The 23,352-nt window shown below is 35.9% G+C and overlaps 1 protein-coding gene and 1 long non-coding RNA gene across 3 annotated transcripts in view; one reads left to right on the top strand and one right to left on the bottom strand.

Moving 5' to 3' along the window:
- Positions 1 to 863: 863 nt before the first annotated feature.
- LOC143642706 (uncharacterized) overlaps positions 864 to 23,352 on the bottom strand; it is a 64,623-nt gene continuing 42,134 nt past the window's right edge. Inside the window, exons 2-3 of the long non-coding RNA XR_013155816.1 lie at positions 5,379 to 5,484; positions 864 to 933 (exon numbers count right to left, since the gene is read on the bottom strand). This is a non-coding gene — a long non-coding RNA (uncharacterized LOC143642706). The remainder of the gene's footprint in view (positions 934 to 5,378; positions 5,485 to 23,352) is intronic.
- Positions 17,612 to 23,352, top strand: part of PTPRR (protein tyrosine phosphatase receptor type R) — a 137,393-nt gene continuing 131,652 nt past the window's right edge. Inside the window, exons 1-2 of one of the 2 annotated variants that reach the window (XM_077111434.1) lie at positions 17,612 to 17,803; positions 20,546 to 20,701. In XM_077111434.1, coding sequence (XP_076967549.1) covers positions 17,699 to 17,803; positions 20,546 to 20,701 — 261 coding nt within the window. In that variant the 5' untranslated portion in view covers positions 17,612 to 17,698. The remainder of the gene's footprint in view (positions 17,804 to 20,545; positions 20,702 to 23,352) is intronic. The other variant, XM_077111433.1, reaches the window with a different exon arrangement.

Here is a 23,352-nt window from a genome sequence, read left to right as displayed (position 1 = left end):
TGTTCCTGTTTCTCATATCTGGTATACTCAAGTCTGGTATTCTTCACTGATGGTTTCTGGGTTTTTATCTTATTCCTTTAGATGGACCATTTCCTTTTTCTTTGTCTTGTAATCTTTTGCTGCACACTGTACATTTTATTATTTTGAAGTGTTACCTCTGGGATTCAGTCCCTGGGCCATCTGTTCCTGAAATTTGTATCCAGCTAGTGATTTGAAAGGGCCTTCTTTGAGTGCCAGGAGTTAACAGAAAAAAATCAACCGAAACAAAAATCACCTTTTGCATATTTGCAAATTGGCTCATGTTGTCTAGTGCTCTCCTTCAGAGTTTAGCCCTCCTATCAAGGTCAGCCTGAGGTGAATGTGAAGTGCAGAATCTTCTCCATCTCTTTTGAGTCTGCCTCTTACCCTGGGCTTGTGCACACTCACTCCTGGCTTTGGAATTCCCCCTTTAACAGGAACTTAACTGCCCCCTCTGCTCACTAAAAAATAGACTTTCTACCCCTCCTGGCTTCTGTATTGTGTGACTTCAAGCAGGTAACCCTTTGCCCCAGGCCACTTTAACTTTATTGTTTCTTATATTGCTTAAGTTATTGGCAAGCTGCTTCTGCCTGCAGGGCATGTTCTGAAAGAGTAAACCAGAGAAGAATCTCCTGAGTCAATCTTTCAGGCTGCCCCCCAATAGTTTGACACCTACATACAGGCACATTGAAGTTCTGTTTTAAAAAATCACTCAGAATCTTTCTTTTCTAGAGGTAAGATGGTTCCCTAATCTCTCAAACAACATATTTTGTGGAAAATGCTTAATCTGATTATTATCTTACCATGGTCTTCTGTTGAAAGGACCATAACTGGACTTATTCCATGCTCCATCTTTATTCATATATAGTTATGCAGAAAATTGTTAATTCCCATTGTGACAGAAAAATTGACTACCTAAAATACAAATTGATAGGACATTAAATCATAATGTTTTTATTTGCATCTCAAAAATATATGCCAATAAACTTCACTTCATTTTAAAGTGTTTTTTGGAGAATTGTGTAATTCACCAGAAGAGCAAAAAACAGAATCCTATTACGTTCATTGAAGTGAAACATAAACTACTTCAAATTGGGAATCAAAATAAAAGTAAATATATAACATCCTTTCAAGGAACATTAGAATCCAAACCACCCTTGTGATTAGACTGACGTTTTACAGCTTGTGTGGTCTTCCTGATCCTTATGACTCAAGCTTTTATGTGTGATCAGTTACAAGTCACAAAAAAATATATTCCTGCTGATTGAATATAAGCACATAAAAATAAGAGGTAGCCTCTCCTAATCTTACCCACATCTGGAATAAAGCATTGGTGGCCTGTAAACACTGTTAATTTCTTCATTTAAAAAATTAATACATATTTCATGCATTGGAACAGTCTCAATTTCTGACTAAAAGCTAGTGCTCAAAAGGGTTGAAGTATCATTTTGCCCTCGGACATCTATTTTCAAACATCCCTAAATGCCAACTGGAAGGTTATTTTAGTTTCAGTTCTTACTGGGCATGTTAGTTAGGCGTCTCCTCTGTTGTTTGCAGAAAACCTGCATGAATGGAACTGTCACCGCTGTGATAATAGAGTTTTGTCAACATGAGGGAATTGGATGAAGAAACCTGAATTTTTCTGACCTTATTTTTCAGGCAACATTCTCCTGAGTGTTGGGCTTTTATCCATATGGTGTTTATGCATGTTTCGCATGACCCTGATTCCAGCTATTCCCACCAAACCTTTTTGCCTCCAGCATGAGAAACTCTGAAGAAAAGGGGAGGGTTGGGGGAGTAACAGCTTAAGGTGAGACTGAAAAGAACACATGGAATAAGGATGAGAAAGCATTATTTTCAGTACGTCGAAAATATAATCAGGGGAGATGAAGGTAGAAATTTCTATTGATTTGAACATATAATAATGAGACTTGAAAACTCTGTTAAAAGCTACTAACATGCTATTATGTTTGTTTACTGTACCCAGAATAATATCTATTTGTGGCTAAATCATGCTTTTTCTCTTGTCTCTTGACAACTTTGTTTAAAACCTCTATGTCCTTCTTTTCAATACATAGATATGTTTTCACAAAAAGGAAAATTGTATAAGTATAAATGGACCCAAGTTACAAAGTAAAGAAGTGATTGTGTCACAAAAGTATATAGAATATTATTTTATAATTTGTGGAAGATTATCTCTTCTAGTGAATTTATAGTTGGAAAAGTTAAGACTTTTACCATTTCATGACTTTAAAAAATGGATTATAATCCAATATAGGGCGTTATTTCAAATTATATGGAATTTAAAGTTTTAAGAACTACATATAAAAGTTCTTTATTTTGTTGCTAAATTCCAGCAGGAGAAAAAGAAGTATCTCTAGAAGAATACTAATAGGGAATGTGAAAAGGAGCACTAATTAAGAGGTAATATTAAAATAAAGGAGAGATTAATTAAATGAAGAAAAATCTAGGCTATAAAAAGCTTTTTAAATGGACAGGTGAAGGGATTGTAATATAAGTCACTAAATTTGGCTGTTTTATTATTAATATTTAATTTATAGTGGAAAAGTGAAGAAAAGTATAGAAAGATGAATTTAATTCAGTATCTATAAAGAGTCTTCTGTAGGGCAGGCCACGGTGGCTCAGTGGTAAGAACGCTTGCCTGCCTTACCAGAGGACCCAGGTTCAATTCCCAGTGCCTGCCCATGTAAAAAAAAAAGAGTCTTCTATAGGATTTTGGAGGGAATGCGCACAGCAGCCATGGCTTATGGGGTAGGGTATTGAATGAGTGGAATAGATTCTGAAATCAAAGAACCTTTCTTAAAATGTGCCATTTTGACCTTAAATCTCAAATATATAGGCTCTACAAAAATAGATTATATTACATTAGCAAAATAAAATTTTGACCACTGCTTATTTTTCTAGCCAAGTATTCTTGGCTGACTTTTGGCTTAAGCTCTTTGATAGATATTACAATCAGTAAATGTAAACTCCTCAAATCCGATCAGGCCACTTCTTAAATCCTCGATATATTATTGTTTCAGTCAATAAATACAGAACCTTCATTTAATTTACAAAGTTCCTATTCAATTTCCCCTCATATTGAATATCCAGAGAAGTAGGTCATTAAATTAATCATTTCAACATCAAAGAATAGCAAATCCACGTCTTTAAGCAAAGTTCATGGAGCACTTTAACTGCCAAGTCTAGCTGTTTTACATCTAGTATCTACTGTGATCCTTACAGAAGACCTCTGACAGGAAAACTGAGGCTCAAGAAGAGTCAGTGTTGAACCCTGTGCCGGTTTGAAAGTCTTATGTACCCCAGAAAAGACATGTTTTAATCCTGATCCAATTTTGTGGGAGCAGCCATTTCTTGTAATCCTGATTCAGTATTGTAGGGCTGAAACTTTGATTAGAATATCTCCACGGAGATGTGGCTCCACCCATTCCAGGTGGGTCTTGATTAGTTTACTGGAGTCCTTTAAAAGAGGAAACATTTCAGAGCCAACAGAGAGAGAGCTGACAGAAATTCAGAGCAGAGCTGACAGGCAGAGAACAGAGAAACAGATGTTTGGAAATGCTTGGAGCCCAGCAAACATCACCATGAGATGTTAAGCAAGCCACAACCTGGAGAGAGCCAAGGGAAGCCAAGAGATGAAAGCCAGCTTAGAGAAGCAAAGTTAGGAATCCCCACAGGAACAGAGGCTGAAAGCAACATAGCCCAGGAGCAAAGGACCAGCAGATGCCAACCACGTGCCTTCCCAACTGGCAGAGGTGTTCCAGACCCATCAATCAGCCTTCCTTGAATTAAGGTATCTTTCCCTATATGCCTAACTTTGGACATATTTATAGGCTTAGAATTGTAAACTTGCAACTTATTAAGTTCCCTTTTTAAAAGTATTCCATTTCTGGTATATTGCTTTTCGGTGGCTTACAAACTAATACAAACCCCTAACTCACATTCTTAATTATTATTATAGTGTGCTAAATTTTCTTATTTGGCAATCGCTCACATATGCAACTTCCAGACTTACAAACTCAATTGTTTTGTTAGGTTGTTCTCAGTCTTCTTACCAGAAGGCCACAAAAGCAACGTGAGATCTTTCTTTCCTCTGGGACTCCATAATATTTGATTTTCATATGCATTTTATCCTCTTTTCATTGCATATAGTTTTGATATACTTGCCGATCTCCCTAATTAAATCATTCCCCTACTATAAGAATTTACACATTTTGCCTTTATATCCCCCAAATCTAGCTTTGATTATACATAGGGTAGGCACAGAATAAGTGTTTGTTGAAGAATGGATGAATGTTTAACATTTAAAATTCACATTTCTGTTTTTCAGACTTTTCCATTATTGATGTATTAATATAAAATCATTTTCTAACTCACTAATAATATAGTCATAACAATTAACAAATCATTTCCTTATTATTATTTCTTTATTAATACACTTATTAAAGTTACTATTTTTATATAAGGTTAATTATAAGTTATAGTTACTTATATATGTCACAGCCACTATTGTCATTAATATGCATGTCATTAACCATGTGATGTCTCATAAACACAAAGACAATGATGTTTTCAAGAGCTTATTTTTCTTAAAAATATATGATTATATTGTTGGTTGAGTCAGGGCTTTTTAATTTTCAATTAACTCTACTTATCTTCTGTTGTGTGTGACAGATATCTGAGTTAGCAAGTATAGATTCATATGAGGTCATAGCATTCCCTAAAGTATCATAACTGGCATTTATTCATGTTTTAGTGAAACAAAAAATAATAATTTACATGCTGATTTTTCACAGTTCTTGGTTCATTTAATAATGCAGCTCTGTCCTAAAAACTACAACAAATACAAAACTTGCTAGATTTTTATTACATATGCCTACATTTAAGAATTTTGTATCTGCCCCGTCCTAGCCCTGTTTTTTTCCTTCCGATTCCCACATCCTTAAGTAATGGAGCACTTATGTATTGTGTAACAATAAGTAAAAGTAATAGAAGAAACAAAGTGTGTTATTTGTCTTTTGACAAGGCTTAATTTTGTCCAAATTATGTGAATGTGCCAATTTGCCGGAATATCATAACTTTTCAATTTATTCTTATTTTAATAGGATATTAAAGAGCTTAATTTAAATATTCCTCCCAAAATAATGAAATAATTTGTTTTAATGATATGATTTAAAGTTACATTGCTGAATTTATAAAAATAACTAAAAATATTCAAAATGCACCAAATTAAACTAATTCATACTAGTAGCAATGTTGGAAACAGAGTAGGCAAAAGCTAAGTACATGAGCACATAATTCAAGAAACTCCTGAGTTTTCCTAGACCAGAACATCGTACCTTTTCGAAACATGAGTGTAGATACCTTTCCTCATTCACTCTCAATCTTCACATACTCTTTCATACATTGTTTTATTTGATGATCGATTGCTCTAGGCATCCATAACTACAATAGAGCAAATACACAAGAAACAAACTTGAAATTGCAGTTGTTTTCAAAATGTCTCAAAAACATTACTGTTACCATAATTCTAGCACCGTTACTTCATGTATTGAAAAGGGGTAGGGTAGCTCAATGCTAGCATAGAGATCTTTAGAAGAAAGATTAAGTCATCTGACTAACATTGCTCTAGTACAAATGTCAAAGATCTAACTATCTGGGGGAAAAAAATTTTCTGTCTATGAATCACTTGTCTTTCTTCATTTGTCCTCAGCAAAAAACTGGTCTTAGTGTCCTACCTGTTTGTTGACCATGTGCTCACTTCTTAACACTGTAGTGATATATTAATAACACCTTGATTTTGGTTTTTGAATATTGCATCATACTAATCTTTTAAACTTTATTAAGTAGCCTTTTGGCATAAAAGAGGGTCTATGAAATCGTACATAATGTACCCGTAATTGTTACTCAATGAACCTGTACTTTCAAATGAGGACTCCTTCGGCCTCACTGGGCCTCACAGTGGACCGTGGGTCACATTTTGAGACTTGCATCTCGGGCTACTTCCTCATCAATGAATCCAGCGACATTTTCTTAGTTCTTCATTTTTCTTACCATCTGGCAGCATCTGGTAATGTTGCCAATCCTCTTTTGGAAAATCTCAGCTCCTGACATCCACTGTACCACATACATAGATTTTCCTCTGGCCCTTTTACCTCTGTAAATACCCATGCTGAATTGAAAGACAAGTAACAATAACAGATTTTAGAACTTTCTTTTTTTTAATGACTAACTTTATGGTGCCATGTGTTCAGCCTGAGTGTTGAACCCACTGAGAAAGAGAGGGAGCAGGCTAGATAAGGTCAAAAGGTCAGCTTCGTTGTTGATAGAGCTGTTGGAGATGTGACTTAGGAGCATGACAATGGTAGATTTCCCTGACTGCTAGGCAGATTTACCCACACAGGTACAGCCAGCACCAAAGCCCTCTCCAGTAGGGACAGACTTAGCTTACTCTGTCATGTGGCAAAAGCAAGCCAGACAATTTGGTGGTTCCTAAGAAATTAAAGTATAGAATTGCCACATGGCCTGGCTATCCCCCTACTAAGTATAAAGCCAGGAGAATTGAAACCAGGGACTCGAACAGATATTTGTACACCAATATTCATAGCAGGATTATTCGTGATTGCCAAAGATGGAAGCAACCAAAGTGTCCATCAACCAACGAATGGACAAATCAAGTGCAAAATATTCGTACAATGGAATATTATTCAGCCTTTGGTCTGATACATCTGATAACATGGATGAATCTTGAAGACACCACGTTGAGAGAGAGATTATCCAGATACAAAAGGACAAATACTGCATGATCTTGCTGATATTAAATAATTAGAATAAGCAAATTCATAAAGTCAGAAATTAGAATATAGGTTTTCAGGGGCTGGAGTAGGGAATAGGGAGTTAAAGCTTAAATTTTACAGAGTTTTGATTTGAGTTGATGGAAAAGTTTTGGTAATGGATGGTGGTGATGATAGCATCACCATGTAGAACATAAAAAATAACACTGAAGCATATATTTGAATGTAGTTAAAGGAATAATTTTAGGTTGTATATATGTTACTAGAACAATTTTAAAAAGAAAAACTAAAGACTGTACAACACAAACTGTGAAGCCTGATGTAAATCATGGACTAAAGTTAATGGTACAATTAGAAAAGTATGTTTCCATCAAATGTAACAAATGCTAATGCAAGATTTTAATAATAAAGTGGTATATGGAAGCTCTGTATTTTATGCATGCTTTTTCTGTAAGCCTACAACTTCTCTTAAATTGAAAATGTGATAGGCACCATATTTAAGAAGCAGCAAAAAAAATGAAACGCATAAGATCAATAAATTCTGATTCATTCTTGATACCAAATTGCAAAGGTTCACATATGAAGGAATTATTAGAAAACACATAAAGGCAAATAATAGCAACACAGCAATGATGTTAACTCCAGTTACAATTCCAGATGGCTTCAACAGCTGGGAAGTGGAAAAAGAGAAATAAAGCTACAACTCACTGAAGGCTGCGTCTTAGGAAGGATGTGCTGGAAAGGGAAGTTCTTAGCAATAATTCATGAAATTGACAGAGAAATACAATAGAAATTTTAATGTTCATTGAAATTTTAAGAGTGATAGCAGCAAACTGGTAGTAGTATGAAAACTTTTCAAAGAATTAGAGAATTATGAAATGAACAAAGAAAACTGATGAGATGAGGGCAGGCCACAGCGGCTCTGAGGCAGAGTTCTCGCCTGCCATGCCAGAGACCCGGGTTCGATTCCCAGTGCCTGCGCATGTTAAAAAAAAAAAAAACAAGTCCACGAAAATTGATCAGATGAAAAAACCTTTTATTAGGAATCTTAGAAAATTAAAGCCAGTAGATGTTAAACAACACGTTACCAAGTGGTTTTATTTTAGTAATTCCAAGGCGCTGAATCTTAGGAACATTTAGAGATATATTACTGCAATCCATTTCATAAAGGAGGAAAATAGTCACATCAGAAATAGTTTGAGAATTCATTTGATAAAATTAAACATCTATTTCTTGCTTTTTAAAGTAATGGACTTGAACAGAGGAAACCATCCTTGACATGAGTGAGAGTATCAGAATAACAGCAAACATTACAGCTGATGGTAAAACCCCAGCAGCATGCCTAGATTCAGATATCTGCTTTCAAAATTTACACCATTCTGGAGAGTCTACCTAATGCAACCAGACCAAGAAAAGAACTAAGAACTGCGAATATTGAAAAGAAAGAAAAAATAGAATGATTTACAGAAAGAAAGAAAAAAGATTATTAATGAAGAAAAAAGAAGGAAGATTTTCTTTCTTAAAAAAGTAAGAACAGAGGACAGAGGACAAGCTCTTTATGGGCAGACAGAACCCAAAAGGAAGACCCAGAGTTACACATGCCCTGTATCTTCCAAACTCGCCGATCACATGTATCACTTTCCATTCCCTGGGGACACCAGGAAGGGGAAGGATCCAGAAGTGTTACTTTTTAGGAACTACTACTACACATCAGGAGTGAGGAGCGGGTGTCTCTTCCTCACATCATGGCTAGATGAAAGTCATAGAAATATGATAATTATAGCACCACATTGAAATGGATATATATTTGTATGATGCCTATGGGTATATGTAACTATACATACATGCATCTGCTATAGATATTCGTGTAGTATTATATTAACTATATATCAGAAAACAAGCAAATGCTAAAAACATCACAGCATTTTCTCAGGGTGATAGGGTAAATGATTATGTATAATTGTTTCTTTTTCTAATTATTTGCATTTTCTAAATCTTACATATGAGCATAATTACTTTTTATAATTAGAAGAATAAAGTTTAAAACACTCAAGTTAGTTACAGAAAATAGATACACTGGCTAAGTCTTAGCTCAATTTACAACCACCGTATTATATAATTCAGAAAACATATTGAAGTAACTTACTAGAAATGGGCTTTAATAGGTTAATAAGATGAGGTTTTTCCTTCCTAAAGAGCATAGTAGTAAAATATGAGGGACTTGTTAATTAAAAATCAAATATAAATTTTTAAAATAAATTCTGTGTGTTTTTTTTAATGATTAGACATACTTAAAATATAATCTCCTCAAGAACAAAACCCTCATTTTGTAAGCCTTCTGAGCCTAACCATCTAAATGAAGAGTCTTGACTTAATAACTATGCCTGGTTGATTATGATGATTCATGTATTCATTCATTTCACAAAGATCTATTAAATACCTACCATGTGTCAGACTGACAAGGTCCCATGGCAATGGAGCCACATTTTAGTAAAGGGATACATATACATATAATAAATAAATAAGCGAAAACATGTCAGATGGTGATAAGAGGTAGAAAAATGAAACAGGATGCTGTGACAGCGAGGGGCAGAGCTGGGAAGGCATCACTGAGGAGGTGTCATTTAAATAAGAGCTAAAAAAAACAGAAGGAGCCAGTCATACAATCATCTTGATCTTTAAGCCATAAATTAAAAACATGCAGGGCTTATCTGAGAAGCCGGAGAAAGGACAGAGTTGTTTGAGGGAGGGATGTGACAGTTGAGAAGTAACAGAGCCAGATCAAGTGGGACTTTATAGGTCAGGGTAACTGAATTTAACCCTAAATAGAATAGAAAGCCATTGCCGGGTTTTAAGAGACAAAAAGATGCTGAACTCTTTGAAAAAAATTGATTTAAACCCAATGCAAAAGAGCAAAAACTGTAAACAAAAGAAATTTGTCACTACCTGTCTGAAACAGTTAAGAGAGAGTATATCTTGTCTAGGGCATCACAAATACTAAGCTGACAAAACTCAGAAAATAAGTGAAGATAAAAATAAAACACATTACAGAAATTAAAAACACATTAGAAACAAAAGAAGTAGAATAGCTTCTTGACATGACAGGTAGCTCTGAGAAAACTTCAGTTAAATAAAGGCAAAAGTGGTTAGAAAAAATAAATTAAATAAAGTAGTTAGAAAGAAAGACAACGAAAGAATACAAATTGCATAACTGGTAACTTTGGAGATGAGACCAAAATATGTAGGAGATAAATTATTCAAATGTTTAATAGGAGAAAATATCTCTGAAATAAAGATTCTGGAATCTGTAGAATGAAAGGGCATACCTCACTCCAGGAACTATCAACCCAAGGGAGTCTAAAGTTTTTTTGTTTTTTTTTAAGTTTAAAGATAAACAAAGGTTCCTATGAGATTCTAGGCAGAAAAAAACAAGCTACCTACAAGACAGCCCAGCCTCAGGCTGGAGTATTTTTCAGAGCAACATTCAATGCCAGAAGGCTCTGGAATAATAGCAAAAGAGCTTGAAGGTGAAAAATAAAATAAAGATTCAATAATTTAATACCCAGCCAAGCTATTATTTATTATTGACAATACAATAAGTGCATTCTCAAAAATATGAAGCCTCAGGAAATATAGTACTCATGAACCCTACTTGAAAGAAGCTATTTGATAATGAAGTTCAGTTATATTTTGACATATCTCATGAATGTCAAAGAGATATGTCAAAATTTAAAGTTCAGGAACAGTGACATCCTTCAAAAAAAAATTGATCATGAGCACTGAAATCATTTTCAGTATCTAACCAGTAATGTAGAACTTCAGAATTTAGAGTTACAGAATGTATTCATCAGTGTAAATAATGCTAGCACAATCCCACTGTCTCAGTGACAACACACTGAACAATTATTTTTTAACTCATGTCACTTTTTAATGAGGATTGTTAGGTCAGGGCATCTGCTTCATGCAGTGACCCGGGACCCAACCTTCTTCCATTGGGTAGCCCACTGTTTTCAACGCAGGTTAGGGTCACTCTGGAACCATCCAGGTTGTAGGCAGAAGAAAGAGAAAGAGAGTGGAGAAGGCATCCTCATTCTCAACTGCCTCAAATGGCTCCACCCTTGTGAAAGGACATGCTTCCAGAAAGACAAAACAGGTTTGGTGAGTAGCCTCTATTATAGAGAATGTGATGTGTTACCAAAGTGTAACCATATAAATATAACAATACACTATAATTACAAAAAAATGGAAAGTATTGAGGAAAATTGGCGGGAAGAGGTATAAATATTTTTTTTCATTTTTCATAGCAGGGAGCTAATAAATACTTTCTAAAGTTTTAAAATCAAGAAAGAAAGGTTTAAATATATTATGTGTTATTTAATGTTATAAACACTAATAGAAAAATGTAGAAAACAACAAATAGAAGAATATAGCAAAAGACAGGAAACTGACAAGTATGAAAAAACAAAACATAAAATAAAGCAGTAGAGCATATCTGGATCTGTCAAAATAATAAAACTAATTAGAATAAGCTAATCTATTAAATAACCTCTTAAAAGTAAGAAATTAGTAGGCAGGAATCAAAACATAATATTCTATGGTAGTGGATCTTATAAATAAAAAGTAGACTTCAGATATAGTAGTAAATTTTAAAAAGCAAGTAATGGAATAATATATGTAGTTTTATCCCATTTGCATTTAGCAGACATGTGGCATATCATAGACACGTATTATTTTTATATAATATATACATAGAAAATATTTGTCAATATACACAAGAAATGCTTAGTAGTGTTATTTCTGAGAATTGGAGTGCAAGATTAGAAGGAGACAAGTATACTTTCACTTTTCACCATGTATCTTTTGGTACCTCAATTTTTTATAATAAGCATAAAATTTTTATGATAAAAATTTAAACGAACAAACAAAAAATTACTAATATCTAGCCTAGAAGTACAATTGGAGAACTGAAAGTACAAGCTAAACAAGAAGGAAGAGAGAGAAGGGAATGAGTCTCCAATGATAAAGAAAAAAGTTAATCCAGCAATCCTCACACACTCTGACACAAAATGTGAAAGAGTTCTATATGTATAGTAAATCTTAGGACTATAATGTGCACAGTAGGGAGAGATGGGAGGTAAGTCTGGAAGGACAGGACAATTGTTGTGAACAGAGGAGTTAGGACCATTCATTAGAAAGTGAGGTGTGTCTTCAAAGTATTTTGAGCAGGGAAGTGACTTAATTGGGTTAACATTTGGTGAAGATCTGTGATGTCCATATGGGGAATGAAATAGAGACCTTGGGAAGCTCAGTGTACAGCTCATTTAAGATCCTGTTGAAATAATCGAGGCAGCCATGGTGGTAATCTGAACCAAGGTGGTGGAAGTACAGATGAGGGAAGATGGGTTCAGCATTCAAGAGATATTTCAAAGGTAGAGCAGCAGGTTTTGGGTATTAATCGGATGTTTGGTGAAGTGGGGGGAGAGGAAAAAGGAGTCAGAATGACTCCCAAATATGGCATTTCATTCCACTGAATAAAATATAGAAGGAAAAATAAATTTGGTTGAGAATGGGAAGAGAGAAAAAGGTAAAGTTGAGTGTAAGTGGAACATTTAGGTAGAGAGAAGCAGATGGACAACTCCCAGGAAGGCGATAAAGTGAAATATGGAAATAAAAAGCATTAGCATGAAAGTGGTAGCAGAGGACAAATGAGGAGGTTAATAGTATAAAAGATCTCTGACAAGTTAGGGTTTTCTGCTCAGTTTAAAGCTGTAGACTGAGGAACAGTTGCTTTTGTTCGTAGAAATCTGTTGTCAAACTCTGGCCGAAAAGAGAAGGCTCCTTAGCTGAGAATGGACTCAGAGATAAAGTTTGTGATCATCCCAGGTAGCAATGGCACACATTAAAGTTAGAAAAAGGTGGAAGGCATTCTGCTGGTCCTTAAGAAAGTAGGGTCCTTTCATGGCTGTTGGGAATTGAGGCAGCACTTCTCTCAGTGTTTTAAGGACATTTCTCTTCTGCCCGCTAATGGAACCCACTGGGTGTGGTCTTGACTCTTACTGTTATGGCCAGGTGACAGGCCAGGCTACCTAAGTACATCAGGATGGGACTAGTGTTTAGAAACTTGCACCATCTCCCAGGTAAAAATAATCCAGCCTTTAAGAATAAATAACTACAGCCAATCACATACTTAGGGCCCACACACAGTACCCATGACTAAATTCAATTGTCGCGTTTTAGTGAATACCTTTGGCCTGATTTGTATCTATCCATAGCCTTCAGCTATGTAGAATGTCAGGTAACCAAAGAAAGTGAGTCTTATACAGAATGATATTTCTTTGGGCAGGAAGAGAAGGTAGGAAGCCAGGTCTCAAGTAAAGAGTTTTGCTCTGGCACCTCTTAATACATTTAAATATAGATGGAGTTTAAAATCTTTGAATTTTTGAATATGTTAATATTTTCTGTATGTTTGTTTATTTCTATTAATAAAAATACTCAATTGTTCTTGTATAGTAGTAACTGTATTATATACTATTGCAAAATGACTTGACATTAGCCTTTGAAAAGAATATTTTAATATCTTTGAAATTAAAAACTTAAATCATTTTCTATGCTAAGTGATAGAAATAACCAAATGGGTTTAGAATACAGACCAAAATATATCTTACACTGTTATATGGTAACTTTAAAGCTGTGATATGGTGATATTGCCATGGAAATTTTTATTTTATCATAACCATTATAATTTCACATAATAAGATGAGAAGCTGTGCATTTCTAGACTCTATCCAGAAGGAAAGAGCTGGCATATATCCTGTAACTGCAGGAAGTCATATCCTTTCATTTTGTCTGAAATGAAATTCTCATTTTGTCTGGGAATCTTTTCTTAAATTGTACTCATATATAATGTCTGGCACATCTTAGGCCCTCAAATGCATATATATCTGTTTGCACTATAATTTAGAACCACTATTTTATATAAGATAGTCAGAAATATGTGCACACACTGTGAAATCAATCCAGCATTTCACAGGCAAGCAAGCAGAGATCTGAGACAAATTATTCAGATGTTTTTGTTGCAATGAAGCAGATGAGTTTGGTATAAATTAACTGATTACTTCAACTTGCTTCTTGCCGTTAGTTGGATAGTCTAAATTTCCACTTCTAATGCACTGCTTTTACCTACTTGGAAAGTTACCCTTTCAAGCGATTTTTATTCTTGAATTCTCATTTTACTTCCCGTTTAGCATTTCAGTCCAAGGAACTTAGACTTGAACACTGTTTCCACAGTTACAAGCCTCAAGTTAATCATGGCCCTGGGAATTGAGATCTCCAGTGTGTTCACAATTCTCTTGACTTGCAGTTCCCAGCAAGGACTGTTGGCTCCAAATCCTGTCCCGTGGGAATCAGGAAGTGTGCCCGTCTGCCTGCCCTACCTGACAAACACTACTGTTGAGCCAGCAGTCAGTGGTTCCCCGCACTGTTTTAACGACTCCAGGAACCATCCTTGGTCTAAAAAATGAAAGAGAGTAGTCTCCAAAATGCAGCGTTTCGTACCTAAAGCAGGTCACACACCCTCACATCACAGAAAGCAAGCTGCTAGGTGAGACAAAGCTTCTGTTTCTGAGAACCACCAGGTAGACTGAGTTTTTCTCATCTCCTGGGTCTGCCAGGTGACTCCATAAAGCATGTTTAAAAGTGTAACATTGTTTTCCTCACCACTGCTTTTCCAAAGCCTACTCCCTCAGTCTTACTTTTTGTATTAAATTCTATTTTTATATATGGAAACACTCCTAGACTATAGAGAAGTATAGAGAATGATATAGTAAGCAATTGTTTACCATTTGATGATTTTTATGTAACCAAGAAAAATAGCATTATGGATGGTGTTGATGTGGTTTCTGTACCTAGTCCCAGTATAATTCACTTTTCCTCCTCTTCAGAAGCAATTTATGCCCTGTACTTGGGCTGTTATGAGAGAGTTTTTTTGTTTTCTGTTTTTTGTTTTTGGCATGGGCAGGCTCCAGGAATCAAACCTGGGTCTCTGGCATGGTAGGCAAGAATTCTACCACCGAACCATCATTGCACCAACCTGTGCAGAGTTTTGGAAAGTTTCTGGGTTTTTTTCTGGATTCCAGTGTTTTGCGAGGAGTCCAGTCCCAGCTCCTTAACATAACCCCAAACCTTATGACTTATCCCAGTACAAGCATAAAAAGACCCTAAGATGAATATCTGGTCTGCAGCTTCAGCTGGTTCCACCCTTTTATCTGGTCTTTACATTACACCTCTTTTGACTTCCCCAGCAATCTCTGATTCCTAAGGCATTAGGCATTTTGTCCAGTTTCCAGTCACTTATTTTGTACCAATCTATCCAATCTATATTGTCTTTATGTATAGAGGATGTATTATTTACTAATGAGACTATAAACTCTTGAGAAGTATCATTTGACCTTTTTAAAAAAAATTATTAGAGAAATTGTGGGATTATAGAACAATTATGCATACAGTGCAAAATTCCCATATACCACCTGTGGTAGCTAGATTGAGTTGTCAACTTGGCCAGGTGAAGGCACCTAGTTCTGTTGCTGTGAGCATGAGCCAATGGTGGGTGAACCTCATCTGTTGCTGATTTACATCTGCAGTCCGTTAGGAGGTGTGCCTGCTGCAATGAATGACGGTTGACTTAATTGACTGGAGCTTAAATGAGAGAACACAACGTAGCACAGCCAAGCAGCTTGGCGTTCCTCATCTCAGCACTTGCAGCTCAGCCCAGGCCTTTGGAGATGCAGAAAGAAGTCACCCTGGGAAAAGTTGTTGGAACCCAGGGGCCTGGAGAGAAGGCCGGCAGAGAACATCCTGTGCCTTCCCACATAAGAAAGAACCTCAGTGGAAAGTTAGCTACCTTTCCTCTGAAGAACTAACAAAATAAATCCCCTTTTATTAAAAGCCAATCTGTCTCTGGTGTGTTGCATACTGGCAGCTAGCAAATTAGAACACCACCCTATTATTAACACCTTGCATTGGTGTGATATATTTATCATAATTGTCAAAAGCACATTTTTGTAATTGTATAATTAATTATAGTGCATGGTTTAACTTGGGGCTCACTATTTGTGTACTGCAGTGCCATAGAATTTTTTAAAATTTTTTATTCTATTACTATATATGCAACCTAACACTTCCCCCTTTTAACCACATTTAGGTATATATTTCAGTGTTTTTAATTATATTCATAATGTTGTGCTACCAACACCACTATCCATTACCAAATCTTGAAGAAGGTCCTCTGAGAGTTCCTACACCATTGTAGGTTATACCTGTAAGCAATTCTCTTCATCAGAGTACGTATAAAGTATGACTCATTTTATAGAGCAGATGTAATACCATCTATTACCTTCTAAGGTCAAGTTAGTAAACTAAGGATCCTAAGAATATAAGAAATATATAAAGATTTGGTTTTCCCACCTTGCAAAATGCCTGTCTTAAATGCTTCTGATGCCTTTTTTGAAAATAAATAGTAAACTGGTTCATGGTTCAAATACAGTAGTTGCATTCACTCCTTAAATTAAGGCTATGCTATTAATATCACAATTTCATTTGTATTTTAGGAATTTTTTAATCTTTGGTTACTTTTATTTTAAAAACAAATCTGAAAATTAAATGTCTGCCCAAACAATTGAGTAGGAATGAACTCAGACCAAATCATTAGTACCATTGGCTACTTTATGAGAGTTTGGAAATATACTATTGCACCTAATTCTTTTGCTTTGTGCTGGCTGCTAGTCACCATATAAAGAGACTGTCCAGTCTGGTAGTATCAAACTTATGAGCATTTTCATCTCTGTAACTGTGTAAACACAAATTTAAAATGCCCTTCAATCATGTCACTGGCCTTCTTGAACCAACAGATGCCTTTTATTGGACATTTCTATAGACTTGCTTTAATTTGGACAGTTTCAAAGCCTTTGAACTGTAAATTTGCTACTTTATAAATTCCCCTTTTTAAAAGACAAAAAAAAAAAAAAAAAAATAGTGCCCTTCAATCAGATCATGGAAATGTGCTTCGCCACTGTCTGAGTTCCCTTGGGCTGCCATAACAAAATATGCAAACTTGGTGGCTTAGAACAACAGAAATATATTGCCTCACAATGCTGGTGGCTAGAACTCCAAAATTAGGTGTCAGCAGGGCCCTGCTTCCTCTGCAGGCTGTAGGGGAGAGTCCTGCTTTGCCTCTTCCTGGCTTCTGGTGGTTTGCCACAAAACTTGGCATTCCTTGGCTTGCAGCTGCAGCACTCAATCTCTCCCTCCATCATCACATGGCATTCTTTCCTCCTGTGTCGGTTTCTGTGTTCAACTTTCCCTCTTCTTATGAGGATGCCAGTCAATTGGATTAGGACCCACCCTAATCCCAGTTTGGTGTTATCCCAACTAATCTCATCTTCGAAGACCCTGTTTCCAAATAGGGTCACATTCACGGAACCCGGAGGAAGAACTCTTTCTAGGGAACAAAGGTCAACCCATAACAGCTGCAGATTCCATTCTGTCTTCTGGACCTGAGCTAAAGCAAAATAAACCAACACACATTTCAATGAGACTCTTTAGGATGTTGTCATTCCTTTATGTTATTTATAGTAACTGGAAAAATTGAAAAAAATGATACAATGTACCATGTATATGTCCATGAATGTCATATGAAAGTTCCCTATGATTGGCTCTCCATTACAAACGTAATAAAGCACCAGAGTCTGCAGCTTATCATAGTCACAGAAATTGTTGTGGCCAGTCACCAGTCAGAAACTGAATGTCCTAACCCAAAGGCTAACTGTAATTTGAATTTCTTGTCTTCTTTGTTTTTCCAGACACTGCAGATGGATGTAAACAAACTGAATATAACCTTGCTTCGGATATTTCGCCAAGGAGTGGCAGCAGCTTTAGGGCTCTTACCCCAGCAAGTTCACATCAACCGTCTCATTGTAAGCAGCCTGAATTCCACACTCCCAGAGTACAAGCTTTGATTTTTATTATTGAAAGGATCGTGCTATATCTAGTCCAGTAGGTTTTTTTTGGGTTTGGTTTTTTTTTTTTTTAGAATAATCTCTATTTTATTTTATTTTTTTAATTTTATTTTACATGGGCAGGCACTGGGAATAGTCCATTACTTTTATAGTTCTACAGTTTTATAGTGCCTGAGCCAAATCTGGCATATCACCTGTTTTCCTAAATAAAACTTTATTGTAACAAGTCACACCCATTCATTTACCTGTAGGTCTGTTCAGGCTACCATGGCAGAGTTGAGTAGATTCAACAGACAAGCTGTCATGAAAACCTAAGATATTACTACCTGGTCCTTTACAGAAGTTTGCCAATACAGGTTGTAGTTCAAGGCTAGCTACCCTGATAGACAGGATTAGAGGGTCCCAAAATACTTGGCTCACTGACCTGACTCTAATGCCAAAATATTTCCCCTTAGTGTAAAATCTTCTGTATCAGTTAAGACACTATTTTTAAACAGTACTACTGAAACCTTTTTAAGTATACCAGTGGAATAAAGGATATTGAATGCAGATGGCAGGGGATTTTGAAAAAGAAATTAAAGAACATCCAATCCTTGAGGACGGCAGCCCAAATAGAATATGGAACAGAGCCTTGAAAAGCCAAGGGAAAATGTGGATGGGTGTCTGAGGTAGGAATGTATAAACGTTAGACCTATCAATCAGCCATGTCTCTTTTTTCCCCCATGTCTTCAGTGTCCAGGTGCCTTGATGGCATTCAGCCTCATGTGCCCATCTGCACTTAAGGGTGAGTGCAGCAGGCAAAGGCAAAAAAAAAAAGACAAACTCAAATCAGACCATTTTCTTTTTCATAAAAAAAGCTAGTCACTAAGGTTCATGTGAAAAGGGACTTCAGAATCATTTTTACAGTTTTTAAATTGTTCTTCTTAATTTCCACTGCAATGAGAGCTTATCCAAGGACTATGCGTTCTCCCTGCTCCCGCTTGGGTTCTGTATTCCCAGCTGTGGAAAAGAATTTCCTTTTTGTTGTGGTTTGGGGTTTTTATTTCTTTTCATTTCTCTCTCTCTCTCTCTGTTTGTGTATGTGTGTGATGGAACATGAGGTGGGGGTAGGAAAAGAGTGATTTCATTTCCCATAAAAGCTCTTATTCTGTGAGTCAGCTATTTTCTGGGATTAAATAAGTTTTCAGTTAAAAAAAGTTTTGACTCAGAACCATAGAAGAGGAAATACAGCATTTCCTAACGTCCTGAAAAATTCAACCAGGTTGTTTATACCCAGCCCACACTTTCTGAAATGAAAAGATTTAGATAGTATAGATATGATAGCTCTAGATCTAGAATTTTTTATATATACTTAGACATTAGATAGATTTTGTGGATATAGATTTAATGAGCATGAATGGCTTTGGGCAGGAATGAGAGCCCAATCTGCCACACCCAGTGAGGGCTATGCATATCCTAGAAGAATGCTAGGAGTGTTGTATGTACTTCTGTTTCCAAAAGTAATCATTATACTAAGTAGGGTTATGATCATATGTGAGACAGCAGAGCATGATGACGAAGAGCATGCACTTTGGAGACAGACAGGACTGGGCTCGATTTCTAGCTTGGCCATGTCCCAGCTGTGTGATCGCAGGCAAGCTGCCTCCATTTCTTCATTTATAAACAGGAGATAATAATACCTATCTCATGGGGGTATTGCAACCACTGAGATAGCTCATTAAAGGTACATAGCAGTATCAGGCACAAAATAGGTTCTCGATTCCTACTCTTGTTATTACCAGGTCATAAGCTATTTAAATTATTATAAACATGTTTCGTGTCAGTAGTATTTAGCCCCCGTCTGTTGTTTCCTGCAGACAAGAAAATGTTTGTTCTGGGTTGCTAATGATAATTGACATTCCATTTTATACATGGCTGAACTTCAAATAATTGCATTAAAAGAAAATTTTTTAGGATGAGAAAAAAGTGCCAAAAAAGAGACCAATTAACAGTAAGTGAATTTTATAAGTAATAAAAAGAAACCATCAATGGCAATGTCATTTTTCTGTGTGTTTTTTTTTTTTTTGATGGCACAGCCAATCAATTATGGTAGGAAATCCTCTGCCTCCATTTCAGTTAATGAGGTAAAACTAATAAGAAGGTATGACGATACCACTACATGCATGCATTTCTCCCAAAGGATAGATTTCTGAAGTGTGATATATTTGAAATGAAGAACATAGAATCATAAATCATGAAAAGGACCTCACAGCTCAACCAGCATCAGCTTCTAAGCCAATCCAACCTTCAAATTAATACAAGTTATAAGAAAACTATACAGATTGCTAATGCTTAATAATTGTATAGGTTTTATTTTTATTATTTGAATTTTAACAGCTTATTTAAACAGAATTATTCACTGAATATCTGAACAATATAATATTTCAAAAATTGCATAATAGAATGGAGAATAAATCAACAAACAGCAAAATATGAGATTATAAATCTTGAGGTACCACCTAATCGAAAGGCCATTTGATGATACCAGACTTTGGACTGGTAATATTAAGTATACCAGAAAATAAGTAATAAATGTAATTTCCAAGATGCTTTTTAGTATTCTAAAATCCTTACTTTTAAGGTTTCTAGAAAATAGGGGAAAATATCCAAAAGTTGTTTTGAATGCTCCTATTATATATACAAATAATCTGCTTCTACTAGGGAAAGAAGAACAGTGTTGAACTATTTGTGTCTCCTGTAAACCAAAAAAGAGGAATTTCAGACGCTCTGCCATCTGAGGAAGTGCTGCGTTCACTTAATATCAATGTTTTACATCAAAGTTTATCTCAATTTGGAATTACAGAAGTCTCCCCTGAGGTATGTTGTTGCATGGACTATTCTATTCAACATTTGCACAGTTAAAATGACATGATAATCTAACCCAAGAAGGCTTTGAGATGGAACTGTAATTGTGTGCTATTTGATAATAAAAATCAATCTCCCTATTAGAATTCTCTGATTTTCACATTATATATATATTTCTTCCTTAACGAAATTTATTCTCACGTAAAGGTATCACTTTTTGATACTTTTTTCTCCAAATCTTTATAGCCTTGTGATCTCTTATCCAGTAAATTGTCAAGGAGAAAATCCTTTTGGATATATTGATTGATTGGTTGGTTGATTGATTGAAACTGATGTGTTAAAAAAATCTTCAAATCTTTCTTCCTTAACAGTGGATCCCTCCTCCATGCTCTCATTTTCAAAGTAGTTACCAAATGCTCTCCTTTATCCACAACTTTGAAATTAATTTCAATATTTGTTTTTTCCTGAGGAAGCCAAACTTAAGAATTATGGATATTTTCATGACAGTGTTTTTTAAATTTAGTACTTTTTGAATTTCCTCTACCACCTTCATCATCTCACTCTTGAGTGAATGCAGTTCCCTTTTTACTCTTCCTACTCATCTCTCTCTAATAAATTTGCTGGAATGATCATCTTAAATGTCCATAATCCAATTCATAGAATCATAGAATTAGACCGTGAGGAAACAGGTGTGAACATTACATAGATACAGGAACTGAGGCTTATAGAAATGAAGTGGCTTCATCAGGGTGTCAAAGCGAATGAGGGATAAAGTAACAGTTAAAAGTCTCTTGATACTTAGTCTATTCTCCTTTCCAGTAAATCACATTGTCTCTCAGTTAAGCAAGTATCACAGGTGTGGTATATAAAGCTTTGGTACAAGAGCTTACTTTGAATCTCAATACTAGCACCTAAGAGATTTGTGACCTTGCATAGGTCCTTTCATCTTTGTTAGATTAAATTAATCTCTGTGAATCTGTCTTTGCATAGCATCAACCTCTGTGAGCCTCAGTTTCTTCAGATTCAAAATGAGGATGGACCTTTACAGACTGGAAGTACAGATTAAAAATTTTAAATATCTTGGGAAATTCTCACATAGAGTCTGCATCAAACTAATATAATCTTAATGCAAAATGGATTGGCAGAGTGAAAATATATCTCATCTCATCATAACGACAAGAACAGTCCCCAACTGGTCTTCCTACATTTAGTTTGCTGCCCAGCATCCCCCACAAGTCCAGTGTTTCTGCTCTTGCCACCAGAGTCATCATTCTATAAATGAATTTGGCCATGCCCTCCTCATTTCCTGAATCTTCTCTGGCTTCCTAAATGCTATAAAATGTCATCTGGATTCTTGATATGGTTTATGGTCCTTTGTGCTCCAGACGTTATAATTGTTAAACAACATTCTCCTAGTTTATGCTTCAGCAACTCCGACTTTAGTACATACTATGACACCCCAGTACTCTTTCTTCCCTCCGTGTCTTTGCACATGTTAACACGTGCTTTTTTGAGATCAAACTTCTGTATATTGCAAAACGTTCCCATGTACCACCCCAGATTTTGCTTTGTGATCTCATTAGGGTTCGTACAAAAACCACTTATTCTATGTTGGTCTTCAAGTTCATCTCTGGACCGTGGTTTCTTGGAGAGCATGTAACATGTTTCTTTTACTGTGTCTTCAAATGTGTCAATTCAGTGCCTGGTCTACAGTGGGCACAAAATGGAAAACAAAATCAACAAATAGCCAAGCACTGTGTTGGGTAGTATCCAAAGACAGAAAAATAAATGAATAAACCAGATACATAAAAATAAAATATAATCCTTTCTTTCAATGTCTTATGCTCTAATAGGGTAAATTAGACACAAACAGATCATGAGAATGGCAGGCAGGACTCTGATAAAGTTACCACACTGTGGCCATGGGAGCCCCAAAGTATAAGAGGCCACCTCATGATCCCACGAGGCCAGGGAAGGGGGCCGGCCTGAGTTTAGACACCCATATCCCTCTTAGCCCTACTTGAATGTGACTCTGAAGGGACTTTTTTTTGTTTACCAAATCAAGCCCCAATTCCACAGTTTAGGCCCTTTACAAACCGACTTGCACTCCTCTTGTCTAAGATAATTTCTCTTTAAATTTCAAACAGCCATTGGGTTCATTCATTCTGCTTTCCTTCAACTTTTAGCTAATAATGTAAGGATATCTTCCTGCTGTTTTATTCTGCGTTTAAATGCCATTTTAAAGGCTTAGAGGAATATGGCAACTTACTAAGTTACCCAGACTCTCAAACAAAGAGAAGCTCATCATATAAAAAGGAGTAGTCAAAATCCAGTCTGTAGGGCTCTTCCAACTCATCTCAGCCCCAGGAAGGTGGGGAGCTGAGTGCAACCTCCTAACACACAACTATCAGTACACAGTAGACCGTAATGTCCCTACTGCACTTGAATAATGAAAGTGTTTTTGAAGGTCAAAATGTAGTATTTTCTCATGTGATTGCAGGAATCTAGAAAATACTACATTACAGAAGACTAAGGAGCATTGAACTGGTTAGAAGGAGGGCTTTATAAAAAGGAGACAAATAGTTTAAGCCTTCTGATCTAGCACTCCTACAATAGACCAGGGATAACCCTCCATCTAAAACAAGAGAAAGCTGAGGAGAAAG

This window comes from Tamandua tetradactyla, chromosome 7, assembly GCF_023851605.1.
Source record: "Tamandua tetradactyla isolate mTamTet1 chromosome 7, mTamTet1.pri, whole genome shotgun sequence".
NCBI classification, from domain to species: domain Eukaryota; kingdom Metazoa; phylum Chordata; class Mammalia; order Pilosa; family Myrmecophagidae; genus Tamandua; species Tamandua tetradactyla.
Note: the sequence above shows the minus strand (reverse complement) of the source record. Positions and strands in the feature narration are given on the sequence as shown.